The sequence below is a fragment of the Spodoptera frugiperda genome, chromosome 1, assembly GCF_023101765.2.
Source record: "Spodoptera frugiperda isolate SF20-4 chromosome 1, AGI-APGP_CSIRO_Sfru_2.0, whole genome shotgun sequence".
Taxonomy (NCBI): Eukaryota; Metazoa; Arthropoda; class Insecta; order Lepidoptera; family Noctuidae; genus Spodoptera; species Spodoptera frugiperda.
In genome coordinates, this window is record NC_064212.1 from 9,474,722 (window position 1) to 9,494,636 (window position 19,915).

A 19,915-nucleotide genomic window follows, 5' to 3' on the forward strand; every position below is an offset into this window, starting at 1 on the left:
TACTATAACTACGACTACGAACGACAAACTATCCGTCGTTCTCATGCATCATGCAATTAATGATTTATCAATCATTTTAGTAACGGAATGTCCGATAAAATTTAAAATAGTAAGTACTATTTTTACGTTATTGTGTAATGTGTATGGAAATTAAAATTAAGTGAAGGATTACGCAGTTTTCTGAGCTAACCTGATACCAATACTGAATGATGTAAGATGAGACACACATAGAGGACTCAAGTAGGTAACTCACTTTTATTTGGTGCAGACGGTGCAGTTAAATCGCACAGTGCATAGCCAGCTTAGAAGAATGCTTGTGCACTATTGCCAACCTCTCTGTTTACTCTATGAAACATGATAACGTGTCAAGACGTCAACGTCAAATACAATTTTAGGTTATAATATTCTTCTTATTAGAGTTGTAGCTGTTAGCACATTTTAAAACACTACTTATAAAGTCATGGCTGAAACTGCTAGTGAAAAGTTGTCAAAAAAGTGAGTATTGTGTGATTAAAAATGTTTACCCTGAAGAACTTTGGTACCTTGTCTTTAAAAACTAACAATTTGATCAACCGATGTGCCAATCTGTCGTCTGCAGTCAGCAAACGGTTAGTGATATTTCATAGTATTTTAAGTTCATTAATAATACTTATGCGTTATTCTATATTGTAATTGTAGTGAATTGAAGAGGCGATTGAAAGCTGAGCAAAAACTGAAAGAAAAGGCAGAAAAAGCTGCTCAGCTTCCAACTCCCGCAGCCGATAGCAAGAAGTCATCGTCCAAAGCCGAAGAGGAGATCAGTCCCAATGAGTATTACAAGCTGCGAACTGCAGCTGTTGCAGCTCTTAAAGAGGGGTCTAAGGAGGACCACCCATACCCACACAAGTTCCATGTTACAATATCTTTAGAAGAATTTATTGAAAAGTACAATAATGTCAGCAGTGGTGAAGTTCTCGAGAATGTTACACTCTCTGTGGCTGGTAGAGTTCACTCTATTAGAGAATCTGGAGCTAAACTTATTTTCTATGATTTGAGAGGTGAAGGTGTAAAAATTCAGGTGAGAATAAATAAAGTAACTTATAGTGAATATTTATTTTTAAATTAGTGTGTAAAACATACTTCAAAAGTACCTTTTCTGTTATTTCAGGTTATGGCTAATGCAAAAATGTATGAATCTGAAGAAAAGTTTGTAACGGACACTGACAAGCTGAGGAGAGGTGACATTATTGGATGTGTTGGCCATCCCGGCAAAACTAAGAAGGGAGAACTGTCCATTGTACCAAAAAGTATTAAGTTGCTATCTCCATGCCTACATATGCTGCCTCACTTACACTTTGGTCTTAAGGATAAAGAAACCAGGTTTAGGAAAAGATATTTAGATCTTATTTTAAATGATAGAGTAAGTGCTACTGATATACATTTACTATCCTTTTATTAATACACAGAAATGCAATGTTACTTGTAACATATTTATTTTACAGGTAAGACAAACTTTCTACACTAGAGCAAGAATCATTGCTTATGTGAGGAGATTCTTGGACAACCTTGGTTTCCTGGAAATCGAAACTCCAATGATGAACATGATTCCTGGTGGAGCTACAGCCAAGCCATTCATTACACATCACAACGATCTCAATATGGACTTGTACATGAGAATAGCCCCTGAATTGTACCACAAGATGTTGGTTGTTGGCGGTCTGGACCGTGTCTATGAAATAGGTAGACAGTTCAGAAATGAAGGCATTGACTTGACTCACAACCCGGAGTTCACAACATGTGAGTTCTACATGGCATACGCAGATTACAATGACCTCATCAGTATAACTGAAACAATGTTATCTGGAATGGTTAAAAGTATTCACGGCTCTTATAAAGTAAGTTGATATCAATTTGCATGGTATAAACAATGCATGAAACAATGTGTCTTATTGTGCAATTGCAGTACTTTATCTACACAACCAATTGATGTAACCTCTTTGTTTTCATTTAATTACATTCTATAGGTTATCAGAGAGCCTCTTACTACAGTGATAGTGATGCATTCTTATGTGTAAATAATATTCCGATAGTAAATAATATAGTACTGAGATAAGAAATATATGAACTATGAATTAAGTTAGATTTATGAATAAATTGAAATTAAATCAAATGTAAGTTATTAGTAAGTTGTTTACTAAAATTAAGATTTTTGTCAGGTAAAATATCAACCAGACGGACCAGAAGGCGAAGAAGTGGAGATAGACTTTACTCCTCCATTTGCTAGAGTACCTATGATTGCCAGCTTAGAGAAGGCTTTGAATGTCAAATTTCCACCAGCTGATCAATTAGATTCAGCAGAAGCCAACCAACTACTTAGCCAGTTGTGTGAGAAACATGAAGTAAGTATTATACCAGTTCTCAGATCCACATAGTATCAAATTTTTCAGTTATTGAACATTTAATTTCCCATAGCAAAAAATTTAACCTTTGTAAATTGTAAACTATCTACAAAAGGTAGATAAAGTTAGCAAAAATTTGTTTTATAGCCTTGATAGATACTTGACACAGGTGGTTCTACTATTGTTTATAATGGCTTATATTGAAATTCAATAATCTTATACATACATTGATATTATTCAAAGATTAATGTATAGTGTATATTTACACATTACTACAGTCAATTATAATTATGTTTGTTTGGTATAAGACAGTGTAATATTTTATTGTGCACAAAACTGCCCAATATTGGTTACTTTATAAAAAAACTGATCAAAAGTTATTTGGACGAAACCTTGCTTGATAAGACGATTTTGTTTATGTTTTTTGTTACTCTTCCAGGTTGAATGTCCACCCCCAAGAACAACAGCAAGACTTTTGGACAAATTGGTAGGAGAGTTCCTCGAAGAGAAATGTATAAATCCGACATTTATATTGGATCACCCCCAGATTATGAGTCCTTTGTCCAAGTACCATAGGGATATCCCTGGTTTAACAGAAAGGTAAAGAAAATCCATTCTAATACTCACTTGAAATATGAATTTTCTTTATTGATGACATAAAAAATAACTGGCTTTTGGTTTTAGATTTGAACTTTTTGTAATGAAGAAAGAAATCTGCAATGCATACACAGAGTTAAATGACCCTGCAACTCAAAGAGAGAGGTTTGAACAGCAAGCGAAAGACAGGGCGGCTGGTGATGATGAGACCCCACCCACTGATGAGGCATTTTGCACTGCTCTGGAATACGGTCTGCCTCCTACTGCTGGATGGGGCCTGGGCGTTGACCGTCTTACAATGTTCTTAACCAATTCCAACAACATCAAAGTAAGTTTGGTTACATGTTCCATAAATGTAAAATGCTACAAAATATTCATTTCTTTTTATTATGTTATCAGGAAGTGCTACTGTTCCCTGCTATGAAGCCAGATGACCCCAATAAACACAATGCTGAAGGAGAGAATCCAACCGCTGAACCTCCAGTACAAAACGGAGCCTGAATAATTAATTATTAAGTTTCTAAATGTGTGAAATGCCTTTATGTTATAATAACTAACACTGATTTTCTTTTTAACAATAAATTATGTTACTTCATGAGCTTGGCTTTAAATGAAAACATTTTTATATAAAATAGTTACTTTATTTATTAAATTAAATAAAATATAAAAACCAGAAATGTGGACATAAAGTAATATTTACATGTACTTTAGTAATCACTAATTAAATGCATTATGGCATAGCATGTACTATGTACACATTCCAGTAGTGTGATTGGCCTGGGATTGTAGTATTACCTAAATACATCTTATAAATAGAATTGATTGAGCTAAGCTTCAATTTCACCTTGAACAGTTGAGTTATAATGTTCACCCAGTCCATACATATGTCTGTGATATGTTATTATTAGAGGTGGTTTCTCATATTCATCTCCTTGATCAATTGAACCGGGTCCAGTGGCTTGAATTATTGTTATTGGGCATTTCAAAGAATTGGACAAGGCTCTAACCTCCAACTGACCACCCCACACTTTAGTATTCTCAAGTTTGTCACAATACTCCTCAAAATCTTCGTCAGTTAACATTTCAAATGTGTCAGGATGTGTCATGAATGGAAGGAAATCACCTTTGTGTTGCCTTATGTACTTTGCAGCACTTTCTCTTAATTCATCTACAGATACATCTTTCTGCTTGATGATTGCCAACTGGTGAGAGACAGCTTTATACAAACAGTCACCGTCAGATGGTATCATGAATATTTTAAGTCCTCTTTCTTTCAATTTATTATTAATTTCCTGCAATTCAATATTTCTTGGACCATGTCGATTTTCCTGCTCTTGTTGCTTTATTAGTTCATCTCTTTCTTTTTCTTGCTGTGATTTTTTGTCTCTGCGTTTCTGGGCTTTTGAAATTTTCACTTTCGATAGGTCATTTTCTACATTGTTGAGAGCAGTATCTGTTATTTCATTGGTGTCTTTATGGTTTTTATTGGCAGAATCTATTTCTTGCTGATGCCTTGTATCCATTTCAGTTTCTAACCTTAATATTTCGGCTGTTAACTCTTTCTTCTTGGTCTTATCATTCTTTGCGGCTTTTTTCAACGCTTGTATTTGGGCTTGTAATTCCTTTTTTTCTTTTCGGTGCTTACTTTCTAAGACTGCTAATTCATTATCTTCAGTTTCCATTTTCTAAATAAGTATAGTTGATTGAATAAAGTTTAAAACAGGTATTTTTGGTGATGAAATAGTGATTTTTAAGAACTTGCCTGATTTTATTTTCACTTTAGCAGGACAATCATTGTGACACTGACACTGTCATTTCTGATTGTCTGTCATAGAAGTGAAGAGATGAGTTTTCGTCTAGATCATAGACAAAGATAGGCACTTAATCTATTGTCTGGATCCAAAATTAAATAAAAAACACATTTACTCGTGCCGTAGGTACGTTTGTTTTATACATCAATGGTGTATTTTACAAGTATACAGTTTCACATACACACGGACCCGCAACAGCAATAAATAGATCACGCAAAGAGTTGCACATTGCGAGAATAGAAACCGAAACACAAAATGCATGGTTTTGAGATTGATATGACCTTAGATCGACCAAGACCTTATTTTTAAGAAATAAAAAGCAAATAGAAAAATATGCAAGTTGGTAAAACTGGATAGTAAAATGGTGCAAAGGAAAATGAGTGAGTAGAGATGGTAAATTTTTTGGATACATATTGAAAATTAATAAATACTGAATAAAAATTAATACTAGTGTTTACTGATTAAAACCGGATAAATACTCAGTATTTGTTCATTTCGAATATCCATCATAAAAATCGCGCATTTATATGACTTTACCTTTATTGCAAGAAACAAAGACAGACGTTGGCTAAACAAAGAGCGTCAATGACAAAACAAAACTTGCTTGACATTATAATTTGACAATATTGATATTGACAGTGACGGGTACAGCAACCCAACCAACACAACCTTATTAGAAACCGCCAAGTTATTTTCATCTTCGTGGTTTTAGTGGATGTGGTAATTCCTTGCTCTATTATTAAGAAATATATTTATGTGATAATTTTTCTTGTAATATTGTTGTGGAAGAATGAATCCTTGTTCAGTCGCTGCGCCTCAACAAGACACCGAAGGGGATGGAAGATGGTATAGCATTGTAAGTTTTCTATTCTAATATTAATTCTCGAGCCGTTACAATTTGCTAATATAGACGGTTGAATTCACAGTACATTTTCTGATTCACATACGTGTTAAAAATTTTAATTAGTTTCGGATTGCATTTGCTGACCTAGTTTGTTAATAATCGGCAAATGCAGATTACTGTAATCTAACACTAATCCGGTAAGTATAATAGTAATTTTAAGTGCACTTATGATTCTCAGTGCACGTAATATTTGAGTAGAGTGTGGTGGAAACCTTATACCTCATTAGAACTTCATGTGACTTCCATTATTGTAATCAATACAAATTTATTTTAATCAATAATTCCTTTTACAGCATAATCGATTTTTGTCAGATGCCAAAGGGAAAGATGGTGATGTAATTTTCATTGGAGATTCAATTCTACAAGCTCTTGAGCATACTGAAGTATGGAACCAGTGGTTTGCACCTCTGCATTGTCTCAACTTCAGCATTCACAAGGATCAGACTCAAAATGTGTTGTGGCGCATCAAGAATGGAGAACTTGATCATGTTGATCCAAAGGTGTGTAGCACACTAAATGGTAAATCTTGTCCACTTATTTGATATGAGTTTCATAAGTTTGTGTTGTTTCAGGTAATAGTTGTACATGTTGGAACAAACAATGTTGAACATACTGCTGAGCAAGTGTGTGATGGTATCCTAGAAATAATTAGAACAATCAGGGAGAAACACCCAAGTGCTTACATAGTATTGCCTGTAAGTATTTTTTATATTCATCATTTCTTTGTACAAAATCTTTTTTTAAAATATGAATATCACTTTTATTGGTTTTTTTAATTTCAGAGTCTACTTCCTCGAGGTCAACACCCTAATTTGTTAAGGGAGAAAAACTCTACAATCAATCAGCTGTTACGTGAAAAAGTAGCCAATATGAATAAAGTGGAAATGGTTTCAATAGACAAAGGGTTTATACAGACTGATGGCACCATCAGCCACCATGATATGCATGATTACCTCACACCAACTAATGCAGCCTGTAGGAAAGCATTTGAACCTATCTATGATCTCCTGCAACAAATCCTCTTTGAGGGAGAGCCTGAAAAAGACTTAACACCTTCTGAATAATGTTGTTCTATTTAGTACTATATGGCAGCTTTTTTTGCAGCAGGTTATTGTGATGAAACCAGTAGTACTTATCATTAGCTTTTTATATTAAGCCTAAGTGTCAAACGTTTTTAAATATTGTTAACTTATAAACCTCTACATTCCAAATTAGCATTATGATATTTTAATCGGCTGTGTTTATTTAATCACTCCACTTTTAATGTTTTTTATTTATTATCGCTTATTATTTTTACAAGCTTAATTTAGCTTTTAAGAAAATGCATTTTTATGTGCACACTTTACTTGTGCACAACAGGGTTAGTACTTACCTATCTAGTATTTATTATTTCACATCCATGATATGATTTTATGTAACTTTAGAAACCGTGAGACAAGTATTATGTTACTATTGTTATTTTTTAGAACCTCTTTTTTGGAGATATGTAACAAAGCAATTTTAGTTTAATTTTAGAATGTTAAATTTATTCTTCTGGAAGGTACTCACACAAGTACATTAGTCTTTATTTTATTCACCTATCTATTTTTATTACTTTGCACATCACATTAATGGAATTGTCTATAACTATAACCAAAGATCTTGGAAGATTACCTTACCAAAGTTATAACAGTATATGAATTGCATTGGATGATTATAAATGCAATTCTATTTTTGATAAAGACCTACATTTTTAAATTACTTACATAATAAGATCTGTATGAATAAGTACATTGTTTTAGACTTGTTTTCATTTGTTGCAAATGTATTGTGTAGCCAATGTTGCACAAAATGTGCATGTAACACAGTAATAGTTATTCTCCAATATCACTGTAGGCATATTTAGTGACTATTTAACTGATAAGGTACTCATGTTGCCAAACAAGTTTGCTTGAATCTCGAAATGTTATGGAATATTTATTTGCATGATGAAGCTTGAAAGTAAACAGTGCAATTATTTCTATATAACCAAATGCTGTTTTATTCATTACCCTGGTTAACCTATGGTGTGCTGGAAACAGATCCATGTGAGACACAATGTGATTTCTATTGTATCTTATATAGGAGGGATTAGTGTCATTATTATGAAGAAAAAAAAAAACATTTATGAAAACAAAGATCTACATTTATTTTTATAACATCTACTCTTTTGTACATAGTTTTAAATTAACTACATTGAATGTTACTTCATTGAAGATTACTAATTACTAATAGTAATCTAAAATTTATTTAGTAACCTGTTATAGTAAAGCTTGAATGGTAGGATGGGACTAGCTTGGAGGAGTGACCTGTCAAATATATTAAAGTTTCTCTTTTGAAGTTTAGTTAAATAGTTGTCGACAGCTGTTGCAGGCAAAAATATCTGCCTAGCAGTTTCAGGAACGATTATTTTCCTTGCCTGAAAATGGAAGGAAAGTGATATAGTTTAATTCATACATGATTATATGATTTAGGTTAGGATTATCACAATTTATTACAGTAATAATTTAAATAACAATACTACATGTGTATTGTAATCAAACAATACATGTGTAAAGCTGGTAGTAGACAATTTCTGCCTATGAAAACAGGTGTCGTAATATAGTTTATAAACAGCTAGTTATGCATAACACTACACCCTTTTATTCCCTAAAGAACATTCAAAAGTGGTTTTGTATCCTCATCATTATCAGCCTATTCTCATCCGCTGCTGGACCTAGGCCTCTCCAATGGCATGCCAGGTTTTGTATTTATTAATTTACAATTACATACAAAACCTCTTTATGTTATAGCTGGAGTCCAAACTATGAATTGAATATCAATGTTTGGTTTTACCGTTCAGTATTTTTTTTTTTATGATTTGCAAAAATATATTGTTAAAAAAACTATATCAATAACAATAATACCTTTTCTAAATGACTGTTTGCTCTTGAAGCAATTTCAAAGACTGCATTCCTCATTTGTTCACTGTCAGTGCATCTCAGGACATTTTCTTGACTTAATTCATACTTCATAAGTATATCCATGGGCAGGAAGACTACCTTCTGGCGACTGGATACATGGACAGATCTGTAAAAATAAAAAGGTTTAAGAATAGATTAAATGAAGCATTAGTTGTGAAGGCTGAGTATTGATTTGTTATTAAAGCTGTAAGTTCCAGACCTCAGTATATTTGTTATTCCTTGAGCCTTCCCCAAATGTGACGCAGCATGATCAGCATGGACATCTTTAACTCCTCCTATGCCTAACAGGAGGTAGTACACAGAAGACACCGATTCTTCAGCATATTTCTCAATGTCCTCTAAACTTTTAAAATATTTTGCCTTGTTCATGTTACTTCTTGATGTGATGAGTTTTTCCAAATGCCTTCGTTGCAGTCCATAACAGCAACACACCTGAAAGCAAGTTACCAATTTTATACATTGAATGACTGCTCTCAGTATTTTATCATACTTATTATAGTCAATTTGTACTGATTTATTAATGACATTGTGCTGGTACTGTCCTTTAAAGTTATTTAATGTACCTTAAACAGTTCTTGTGCTACAGGATTTGCAGGTACATCTTTCAGTGTCTGTTCTTTGTTAAACATTCCCTTGAGAGCGTCATGCCAGAATTGTAGCCGGAATGCAGCTGTCTGAGCATCAGATGTTAAGTCTTGCACTCGAGCTACTTCTACGTTGAAAGCTCTCAATACAAAGGCAGGAGAGCGCAGAGACTTCGTCATCAGAAGAGTAGCCAAAAAGTTTTCATAATCATGCTGTCTATCTGCAAAATACATAAAGTACCAGAATATGCGATACAATAGTTGGTCTAATATCCTAAATGGTTCCTCTACTAAGTACATTTATGTTAATATTACACAAATATTCAATGTTTTTACAAATATTGTACTAATTACTTTACTATATCTGCACAATAGTCGATTGATGATGTATTTGCTGTAGCTTCACTAGGTTCTGTTTTGATTGATCTTGAAACTACTCTCACAGGTTTAGAAGAGTCAAGCATGCGTATAAATATTCTGTGTTTATTCATTTTTGAGAATCAAATAAAATTTAAGATAACCCTAATAAGTAATAATCAATCAGCTGCTCGCTCGCTTGGCTCAACAAAAATTGACTTTGCATGTCAAATTTGACAATTGACATTTTGTCGTATATGTCATTTTCATTTATTTTTTATTTTTAGGGTTACGCAACAACCGTTAAATTTTTTCCTTGCAAATGGAAAATCTTCATACTATAAAACAAGTATTAAAATCTATTGACTCGTAGTGCATCGGGTTGCTACTACGATTACAGTGACCTCAATTATTATTCCATACTCTTTTTTGACAAGTTCGCCATTGACTCCAACTATTTAAAATTATTTCTCTGTACAGTCAATACAGTGGGTGCGTTATCTAAAATATAAAAATAAGCCGGGTTTTCCTTCCTGACGCTATAACTCCAGAAACGCGAACCGATTTCCACGGTGTTGCATTTTTTGAAAAGGTCTTGGCCTCCGTGAGGTGTATAGCAAAGAAAATTCAGGAGAAAAGCCCAGCTTAGAAGAATGCTTGTGCACTATTGCCAACCTCTCTGTTTACTCTATGAAACATGATAACGTGTCAAGACGTCAACGTCAAATACAATTTTAGGTTATAATATTCTTCTTATTAGAGTTGTAGCTGTTAGCACATTTTAAAACACTACTTATAAAGTCATGGCTGAAACTGCTAGTGAAAAGTTGTCAAAAAAGTGAGTATTGTGTGATTAAAAATGTTTACCCTGAAGAACTTTGGTACCTTGTCTTTAAAAACTAACAATTTGATCAACCGATGTGCCAATCTGTCGTCTGCAGTCAGCAAACGGTTAGTGATATTTCATAGTATTTTAAGTTCATTAATAATACTTATGCGTTATTCTATATTGTAATTGTAGTGAATTGAAGAGGCGATTGAAAGCTGAGCAAAAACTGAAAGAAAAGGCAGAAAAAGCTGCCCAGCTTCCAACTCCCGCAGCCGATAGCAAGAAGTCATCGTCCAAAGCCGAAGAGGAGATCAGTCCCAATGAGTATTACAAGCTGCGAACGGCTGCTGTTGCAGCTCTTAAAGAGGGGTCTAAGGAGGACCACCCATACCCACACAAGTTCCATGTTACAATATCTTTAGAAGAATTTATTGAAAAGTACAATAATGTCAGCAGTGGTGAAGTTCTTGAGAATGTTACACTGTCTGTGGCTGGTAGAGTTCACTCTATTAGAGAATCTGGAGCTAAACTTATTTTCTATGATTTGAGAGGTGAAGGAGTAAAAATTCAGGTGAGAATAAATAAAGTAACTTATAGTGAATATTTACTTTTAAATTAGTGTTAAAACATACTTCAAAAGTACCTTCTCTGCTATTTCAGGTTATGGCTAATGCAAAAATGTATGAATCTGAAGAAAAGTTTGTAACGGACACTGACAAGCTGAGGAGAGGTGACATTATTGGATGTGTTGGCCATCCCGGCAAAACTAAGAAGGGAGAACTGTCCATTGTACCAAAAAGTATTAAGTTGCTATCTCCATGCCTACATATGCTGCCTCACTTACACTTTGGTCTTAAGGATAAAGAAACCAGGTTTAGGAAAAGATATTTAGATCTTATTTTAAATGATAGAGTAAGTGCTACTGATATACATTTACTATCCTTTTATTAATACACAGAAATGCAATGTTACTTGTAACATATTTATTTTACAGGTAAGACAAACTTTCTACACTAGAGCAAGAATCATTGCTTATGTGAGGAGATTCTTGGACAACCTTGGTTTCCTGGAAATCGAAACTCCAATGATGAACATGATTCCTGGTGGAGCTACAGCCAAGCCATTCATTACACATCACAACGATCTCAATATGGACTTGTACATGAGAATAGCCCCTGAATTGTACCACAAGATGTTGGTTGTTGGCGGTCTGGACCGTGTCTATGAAATAGGTAGACAGTTCAGAAATGAAGGCATTGACTTGACTCACAACCCGGAGTTCACAACATGTGAGTTCTACATGGCATACGCAGATTACAATGACCTCATCAGTATAACTGAAACAATGTTATCTGGAATGGTTAAAAGTATTCACGGCTCTTATAAAGTAAGTTGATATCAATTTGCATGGTATAAACAATGCATGAAACAATGTGTCTTATTGTGCAATTGCAGTACTTTATCTACACAACCAATTGATGTAACCTCTTTGTTTTCATTTAATTACATTCTATAGGTTATCAGAGAGCCTCTTACTACAGTGATAGTGATGCATTCTTATGTGTAAATAATATTCCGATAGTAAATAATATAGTACTGAGATAAGAAATATATGAACTATGAATTAAGTTAGATTTATGAATAAATTGAAATTAAATCAAATGTAAGGTTTACTAAAATTAAGATTTTTGTCAGGTAAAATATCAACCAGACGGACCAGAAGGCGAAGAAGTGGAGATAGACTTTACTCCTCCATTTGCTAGAGTACCTATGATTGCCAGCTTAGAGAAGGCTTTGAATGTCAAATTTCCACCAGCTGATCAATTAGATTCAGCAGAAGCCAACCAACTACTTAGCCAGTTGTGTGAGAAACATGAAGTAAGTATTATACCAGTTCTCAGATCCACATAGTATCAAATTTTTCAGTTATTAAACATTTAACTTTCCATAGCAAAAACTGAAACTTTTTGTAAATTGTAGACTATCTACAAAAGGTAGACAAAGTTTACAGAAATCTGTTTTATAGCCTTCACACATACTTGACACAGGTGGTTTTACTATTGTTTATAGTGGTTTATATTGAAATCCAATAATCTTATACAAACATTGATATTATTCAAAGATGTATATGTATACATTCTCATTAGTTTTATTATATTACTACAGTAAATTATATGTTTGGTATAAGACATAATAAACTGCCTAATATATGTTACTTTATATAAAATAAAATGATCAAAAGTTATTTGGATGAAGTCACCCTGCTTGATAAGGCTAAAGGTGTTTATTTTTGTTACTCTTCCAGGTTGAATGTCCACCCCCAAGAACAACAGCAAGACTTTTGGACAAATTGGTTGGAGAGTTCCTTGAAGAGAAATGTATAAACCCCACATTTATATTGGATCACCCCCAGATTATGAGTCCTTTGTCCAAGTACCATAGGGATATCCCTGGTTTAACAGAAAGGTAAAGAAAATCCATTTAATACTCACTTGAAATATGAATTTTCTTTATTGATGACATAAAAAATAACCGGCATTTGGTTTTAGATTTGAACTGTTTGTAATGAAAAAAGAAATCTGCAATGCATACACAGAGTTAAATGACCCTGCAACTCAAAGAGAGAGGTTTGAACAGCAAGCTAAAGACAGGGCGGCTGGTGATGATGAGACCCCACCCACTGATGAGGCATTTTGCACTGCTCTGGAATATGGTCTGCCTCCTACTGCTGGATGGGGCTTGGGCGTTGACCGTCTTACAATGTTCTTAACCAATTCCAACAACATCAAAGTAAGTTTGGTTACATGTTCCATTAATGTAAAATGCTAGAAAATATTGATTTCTTTTTATTTTTGTTATCAGGAAGTGCTACTGTTCCCTGCTATGAAACCAGATGACCCCAATAAACACAATGCTGAAGGAGAGAATGCAACCGCTGAACCTCCAGTTCAAAACGGAGCCTGAATAATTAATTATTAAGTTTCTAATTGTGTGAAATGCCTTTATGTTATAATAACTAACACTGATTTTCTTTTTACCAATAAATTATGTTACTTCATGAACTTGGTTTTAAATGAAAAGATTTCTATATAAAATAGTTACTTTATTTATTAAATTAAATAAAATATAAAAACCAGAAATGTGGACATAAAGTAATATTTACATGTACTTTAGTAATCACTAATTAAATGCATTATGGCATAGCATGTACTATGTACACATTCCAGTAGTGTGATTGGCCTGAAATTGTAGTATTACTAAATACATCTTATAAATAGAATTGATTGAGCTAAGCTTCAATTTCACCTTGAACAGTTGAGTTATAATGTTCACCTAGTCCATACATATGTCTGTGATATGTTATTATTAGAGGTGGTTTTTCATATTCATCTCCTTGATCAATAGAACCGGGTCCAGTGGCTTGAATTATTGTTATTGGACATTTCAAAGAATTGGACAAGGCTCTAACCTCCAACTGACCACCCCACACTTTAGTATTCTCAAGTTTCTCACAATACTCCTCAAAATCTTCGTCAGTTAACATTTCAAATGTGTCAGGATGTGTCATGAATGGAAGGAAATCACCTTTGTGTTGCCTTATGTACTTTGCAGTACTTTCTCTCAATTCATCTACAGATACATCTTTCTGTTTGATGATTGCCAACTGATGAGAGACAGCTTTATACAAACAATCACCGTCAGATGGTATCATGAATATTTTAAGTCCTCTTTCTTTCAATTTATTATTAATTTCCTGCAATTCAATATTTCTTGGACCATGTCGATTTTCCTGCTCTTGTTGCTTTATTAGTTCATCTCTTTCTTTTTCTTGCTGTGATTTTTTGTCTCTGCGTTTCTGGGCTTTTGAAATTTTCACTTTCGATAGGTCATTTTCTACATTGTTGAGAGCAGTATCTGTTATTTCATTGGTGTCTTTATGGTTTTTATTGGCAGAATCTATTTCTTGCTGATGCCTTGTATCCATTTCAGTTTCTAACCTTAATATTTCGGCTGTTAACTCTTTCTTCTTGGTCTTATCATTCTTTGCGGCTTTTTTCAACGCTTGTATTTGGGCTTGTAATTCCTTTTTTCTTTTCGGTGCTTACTTTCTAAGACTGCTAAATCATTATCTTCAGTTTCCATTTTCTAAATAAGTATAGTTAATTGAATAAAGTTTAAAACAGGTATTTTTGGTGATGAAATAGTGAATTTAAGAACTTGCCTGATTTTATTTTCACTTTTAGGACAATCATTGTGACACTGACACTGTCATTTCTGATTGTCTGTCATAGAAGTGAAGAGATGAGTTTTCGTCTAGATCATAGACATCTAAGGTCTGGATCCAAATATTTTATTAAAAAAAACACATACATATTCGTGTTGTAGGTACGTTTGTTTTATACATCAATGGTGTATTTTACAAGTATACAGTTTCACATACACACGGACCCGCAACAGCAATAAATAGATCACGCAAAGAGTTGCACATTGCGAGAATAGAAACCGAAACACAAAATGCATGGTTTTGAGATTGATATGACCTTAGATCGACCAAGACCTTATTTTTAAGAAATAAAAAGCAAATAGAAAAATATGCAAGTTGGTAAAACTGGATAGTAAAATGGTGCAAAGGAAAGTGTGTGTGACATTGTGTGAGTAGAGATAGTTGACTTTTTGGATACATATTGAAAATTAATAAATACTGAACAAAAATGAATAATTATACAGTGTTTACTGATTAAAACCGGATAAATACTCAGTATTTGTTCATTTCGAATATCCATCATAAAAATCGCGCATTTATATGACTTTACCTTTATTGCAAGAAACAAAGACAGACGTTGGCTAAACAAAGAGCGTCAATGACAAAACAAAACTTGCTTGACATTATAATTTGACAATATTGATATTGACAGTGACGGGTACAGCAACCCAACCAACACAACCTTATTAGAAACCGCCAAGTTATTTTCATCTTCGTGGTTTTAGTGGATGTGGTAATTCCTTGCTCTATTATTAAGAAATATATTTATGTGATAATTTTTCTTGTAATATTGTTGTGGAAGAATGAATCCTTGTTCAGTCGCTGCGCCTCAACAAGACACCGAAGGGGATGGAAGATGGTATAGCATTGTAAGTTTTCTATTCTAATATTAATTCTCGAGCCGTTACAATTTGCTAATATAGACGGTTGAATTCACAGTACATTTTCTGATTCACATACGTGTTAAAAATTTTAATTAGTTTCGGATTGCATTTGCTGACCTAGTTTGTTAATAATCGGCAAATGCAGATTACTGTAATCTAACACTAATCCGGTAAGTATAATAGTAATTTTAAGTGCACTTATGATTCCCCGCGCACGTAATATTTGAGTAGTTTGGTGGAAACCTTATACCTGATTAGAACTTCATGTGACTTCCATTATTGTAATCAATACAAATTTATTTTAATCAATAATTCCTTTTACAGCATAATCGATTTTTGTCAGATGCCAAAGGGAAAGATGGTGATGTAATTTTCATTGGAGATTCAATTCTACAAGCTCTTGAGCATACTGAAGTATGGAACCAGTGGTTTGCACCTCTGCATTGTCTCAACTTCAGCATTCACAAGGATCAGACTCAAAATGTGTTGTGGCGCATCAAGAATGGAGAACTTGATCATGTTGATCCAAAGGTGTGTAGCACACTAAATGGTAAATCTTGTCCACTTATTTGATATGAGTTTCATAAGTTTGTGTTGTTTCAGGTAATAGTTGTACATGTTGGAACAAACAATGTTGAACATACTGCTGAGCAAGTGTGTGATGGTATCCTAGAAATAATTAGAACAATCAGGGAGAAACACCCAAGTGCTTACATAGTATTGCCTGTAAGTATTTTTTATATTCATCATTTCTTTGTACAAAATCTTTTTTTAAAATATGAATATCACTTTTATTGGTTTTTTTAATTTCAGAGTCTACTTCCTCGAGGTCAACACCCTAATTTGTTAAGGGAGAAAAACTCTACAATCAATCAGCTGTTACGTGAAAAAGTAGCCAATATGAATAAAGTGGAAATGGTTTCAATAGACAAAGGGTTTATACAGACTGATGGCACCATCAGCCACCATGATATGCATGATTACCTCACACCAACTAATGCAGCCTGTAGGAAAGCATTTGAACCTATCTATGATCTCCTGCAACAAATCCTCTTTGAGGGAGAGCCTGAAAAAGACTTAACACCTTCTGAATAATGTTGTTCTATTTAGTACTATATGGCAGCTTTTTTTGCAGCAGGTTATTGTGATGAAACCAGTAGTACTTATCATTAGCTTTTTATATTAAGCCTAAGTGTCAAACGTTTTTAAATATTGTTAACTTATAAACCTCTACATTCCAAATTAGCATTATGATATTTTAATCGGCTGTGTTTATTTAATCACTCCACTTTTAATGTTTTTTATTTATTATCGCTTATTATTTTTACAAGCTTAATTTAGCTTTTAAGAAAATGCATTTTTATGTGCACACTTTACTTGTGCACAACAGGGTTAGTACTTACCTATCTAGTATTTATTATTTCACATCCATGATATGATTTTATGTAACTTTAGAAACCGTGAGACAAGTATTATGTTACTATTGTTATTTTTTAGAACCTCTTTTTGGAGATATGTAACAAAGCAATTTTAGTTTAATTTTAGAATGTTAAATTTATTCTTCTGGAAGGTACTCACACAAGTACATTAGTCTTTATTTTATTCACCTATCTATTTTTATTACTTTGCACATCACATTAATGGAATTGTCTATAACTATAACCAAAGATCTTGGAAGATTACCTTACCAAAGTTATAACAGTATATGAATTGCATTGGATGATTATAAATGCAATTCTATTTTTGATAAAGACCTACATTTTTAAATTACTTACATAATAAGATCTGTATGAATAAGTACATTGTTTTAGACTTGTTTTCATTTGTTGCAAATGTATTGTGTAGCCAATGTTGCACAAAATGTGCATGTAACACAGTAATAGTTATTCTCCAATATCACTGTAGGCATATTTAGTGACTATTTAACTGATAAGGTACTCATGTTGCCAAACAAGTTTGCTTGAATCTCGAAATGTTATGGAATATTTATTTGCATGATGAAGCTTGAAAGTAAACAGTGCAATTATTTCTATATAACCAAATGCTGTTTTATTCATTACCCTGGTTAACCTATGGTGTGCTGGAAACAGATCCATGTGAGACACAATGTGATTTCTATTGTATCTTATATAGGAGGGATTAGTGTCATTATTATGAAGAAAAAAAAAAACATTTATGAAAACAAAGATCTACATTTATTTTTATAACATCTACTCTTTTGTACATAGTTTTAAATTAACTACATTGAATGTTACTTCATTGAAGATTACTAATTACTAATAGTAATCTAAAATTTATTTAGTAACCTGTTATAGTAAAGCTTGAATGGTAGGATGGGACTAGCTTGGAGGAGTGACCTGTCAAATATATTAAAGTTTCTCTTTTGAAGTTTAGTTAAATAGTTGTGGACAGCTGTTGCAGGCAAAAATATCTGCCTAGCAGTTTCAGGAACATTTATTTTCCTTGCCTGAAAATGGAAAGAAAGTGATATAGTTTGATACTTACAAGATTATTTATTATGATTCAAGCTAGAGTTATCACAATTTATTACAGTAATAAATAACAATACTACATGTGTATTGTAATCAAACAATACATGTGTAAAGCTGGTAGTAGACAATTTCTGCCTATGAAAGCAGGTGTCGTGATATAGTTTATAAACAGCTAGTTATGCATAACACTACACCCTTTTATTCCCTAAAGAACATTCAAAAGTGGTTTTGTATCCTCATCATTATCAGCCTATTCTCATCCGCTGCTGGACCTAGGCCTCTCCAATTGCATGCCAGGTTTTGTATTTATTAATTTACAATTACATACAAAACCTCTTTATGTTATAGCTAGAGTCCAAACTATGAATAGATTATCAAGGATTGGTTTTACCATTCAGTAATTTTTTATGATTTGTAAAATTAGATTTGCCAAGAGAACTACATCAAAAACTATAATACCTTTTCTAAATGACTGTTTGCTCTTGAAGCAATTTCAAAGACTGCATTTCTCATTTGTTCACTGTCGGTACATCTCAGGACATTTTCTTGACTTAATTGATACTTCATAAGTATATCCATGGGCAGGAAGACTACCTTCTGGCGACTGGATACATGGACAGATCTGTAAAAAATTGTTAAAGAATAGATGAAATGAAGCATTAATTGTGATAGCTGAGTATTGATCTTTTATCAAAGCTGTAAGTTCCAGACCTCAGTATATTTGTTATTCCTTGAGCCTTTCCCAAATGTGACGCAGCATGATCAGCATGAACATCTTTAACTCCTCCTATGCCTAACAGAAGGTAGTACACAGAAGAGACAGATTCTTCAGCATATTTCTCAATGTCCTCTAAACTTTTAAAGTATTTTGCCTTGTTCATGTTACTTCTTGATGTGATGAGTTTTTCCAAATGTCTTCGTTGCAGTCCATAACAGCAACACACCTGAAAAAAAGTTACCGATTTAATACATTGAATGACTGCTCTCAATAAGGATTGTATTTGTGCTGGTACTATCCTTTAAAGTTATTTAATATACCTTGAAAAGTTCTTGTGCTACAGGATTTGCAGGTACATTTTTCAGCGTCTGTTCTTTGTTAAACATTCCCTTGAGAGCATCATGCCAGAATTGTAGCCGGAATGCAGCTGTCTGAGCATCAGATGTTAAGTCTTGCACTCGAGCTACTTCAACGTTGAAAGCTCTCAATACAAAGGCAGGAGAGCGCAGAGACTTCGTCATCAGAAGAGTAGCCAAAAGTTTTCATAATCATGCTGTCTATCTGCAAAATACATAAAGTACCAGAATATGCGATACAATAGTTGGTCTAATATCCTAAATGGTTCCTCTACTAAGTACATTTATGTTAATACTACACAAGTATTCAATGTTTTTACAAATATTGTACTAATTACTTTACTATATCTGCACAATAGTCGATTGATGATGTATTTGCTGTAGCTTCACTAGGTTCTGTTTTGATTGATCTTGTAACTACTCTCACAGGTTTAGAAGAGTCAAGCATGCGTATAAATATTCTGTGTTTATTCATTTTTGAGAATCGAATAAAATTTAAGATAACCCTAATAAGTAATAATCAATCAGCTGCTCGCTCGCTCGGCTCAACAAAAATTGACTTCGCATGTCAAATTTGACAATTGACATTTTGTCGTATATGTCATTTTCATTTATTTTTTATTTTTAGGGTTACGCAACAACCGTTAAATTTTTTCCTTGCAAATGGAAAATCTTCTAAAAACAAGTATTAAAATCTATTGACTCGTAGTGCACCGGGTTGCTACTACAGTTACAGTGATCTCAATTATTCCAATACTCT

The 19,915-nt window shown here is 33.4% G+C and overlaps 6 protein-coding genes and 1 pseudogene across 12 annotated transcripts; 3 read left to right on the forward strand and 4 right to left on the reverse strand.

The window, feature by feature from the left end:
• The first annotated feature begins 331 nt into the window (after positions 1 to 331).
• Positions 332 to 13,499, forward strand: LOC118273186 (lysine--tRNA ligase). Of its 6 annotated transcripts, XM_050695926.1 has the most exons (9): positions 502 to 608; positions 679 to 1,057; positions 1,148 to 1,399; positions 1,482 to 1,874; positions 2,196 to 2,378; positions 2,818 to 2,978; positions 3,063 to 3,303; positions 3,375 to 3,453; positions 13,383 to 13,499. In XM_050695926.1, exons 1-9 carry the CDS (start codon positions 517 to 519, stop codon positions 13,403 to 13,405), a joined length of 1,803 nt encoding a protein of 600 aa, XP_050551883.1. In that variant the 5' UTR covers positions 502 to 516; the 3' UTR covers positions 13,406 to 13,499. The 6 variants fall into 6 exon arrangements, with proteins under 6 accessions (XP_035445911.1, XP_050551890.1, XP_035445910.1 ...); XM_035590018.2 differs by lacking the exons at positions 502 to 608; positions 13,383 to 13,499 and adding an exon at positions 332 to 495 and having other exon boundaries at positions 3,375 to 3,573; XM_050695933.1 differs by lacking the exons at positions 679 to 1,057; positions 1,148 to 1,399; positions 1,482 to 1,874; ... (2 more) ...; positions 3,063 to 3,303; positions 3,375 to 3,453 and adding exons at positions 10,634 to 11,012; positions 11,102 to 11,353; positions 11,436 to 11,828; ... (1 more) ...; positions 12,747 to 12,907; positions 12,991 to 13,231 and having other exon boundaries at positions 460 to 608; positions 13,304 to 13,499.
• LOC118273187 (deubiquitinase OTUD6B) lies at positions 3,595 to 4,805 on the reverse strand. The gene has a single exon (XM_035590019.2). It carries the CDS (start codon positions 4,655 to 4,657, stop codon positions 3,803 to 3,805), a length of 855 nt encoding a protein of 284 aa, XP_035445912.1. The 5' UTR covers positions 4,658 to 4,805; the 3' UTR covers positions 3,595 to 3,802.
• LOC126911065 (platelet-activating factor acetylhydrolase IB subunit beta homolog) lies at positions 5,388 to 7,702 on the forward strand. Its single transcript, XM_050695981.1, has 4 exons — positions 5,388 to 5,642; positions 5,984 to 6,190; positions 6,263 to 6,385; positions 6,473 to 7,702. Exons 1-4 carry the CDS (start codon positions 5,577 to 5,579, stop codon positions 6,752 to 6,754), a joined length of 678 nt encoding a protein of 225 aa, XP_050551938.1. The 5' UTR covers positions 5,388 to 5,576; the 3' UTR covers positions 6,755 to 7,702.
• On the reverse strand, positions 7,833 to 9,828 carry LOC118273314 (NADH dehydrogenase (ubiquinone) complex I, assembly factor 6 homolog). 2 transcript variants are annotated; one of them, XM_035590211.2, is made up of 5 exons: positions 9,610 to 9,828; positions 9,235 to 9,472; positions 8,871 to 9,103; positions 8,615 to 8,777; positions 7,833 to 8,127 (listed from the first exon to the last, which is right to left on the reverse strand). In XM_035590211.2, the coding sequence occupies exons 1-5, from the start codon at positions 9,744 to 9,746 to the stop codon at positions 7,948 to 7,950; spliced, it is 951 nt and encodes a 316-aa protein (XP_035446104.2). In that variant the 5' UTR covers positions 9,747 to 9,828; the 3' UTR covers positions 7,833 to 7,947. The 2 variants fall into 2 exon arrangements, with proteins under 2 accessions (XP_035446104.2, XP_035446105.2); XM_035590212.2 differs by having other exon boundaries at positions 9,235 to 9,476; positions 9,610 to 9,757.
• A 231-nt stretch (positions 13,500 to 13,730) lies between the features above and the next one.
• LOC126911015 (deubiquitinase OTUD6B-like) lies at positions 13,731 to 14,426 on the reverse strand. Its single transcript, XM_050695758.1, has one exon. It carries the CDS (start codon positions 14,424 to 14,426, stop codon positions 13,731 to 13,733), a length of 696 nt encoding a protein of 231 aa, XP_050551715.1.
• Positions 14,427 to 15,334: 908 nt separating this feature from the next.
• LOC118273188 (platelet-activating factor acetylhydrolase IB subunit beta homolog) lies at positions 15,335 to 17,631 on the forward strand. Its single transcript, XM_035590020.2, has 4 exons — positions 15,335 to 15,574; positions 15,914 to 16,120; positions 16,193 to 16,315; positions 16,403 to 17,631. Exons 1-4 carry the CDS (start codon positions 15,509 to 15,511, stop codon positions 16,682 to 16,684), a joined length of 678 nt encoding a protein of 225 aa, XP_035445913.1. The 5' UTR covers positions 15,335 to 15,508; the 3' UTR covers positions 16,685 to 17,631.
• Positions 17,632 to 17,761: 130 nt separating this feature from the next.
• Positions 17,762 to 19,728, reverse strand: LOC126911064 (NADH dehydrogenase (ubiquinone) complex I, assembly factor 6 homolog; annotated as a pseudogene).
• Between the last annotated feature and the right edge of the window lie 187 nt (positions 19,729 to 19,915).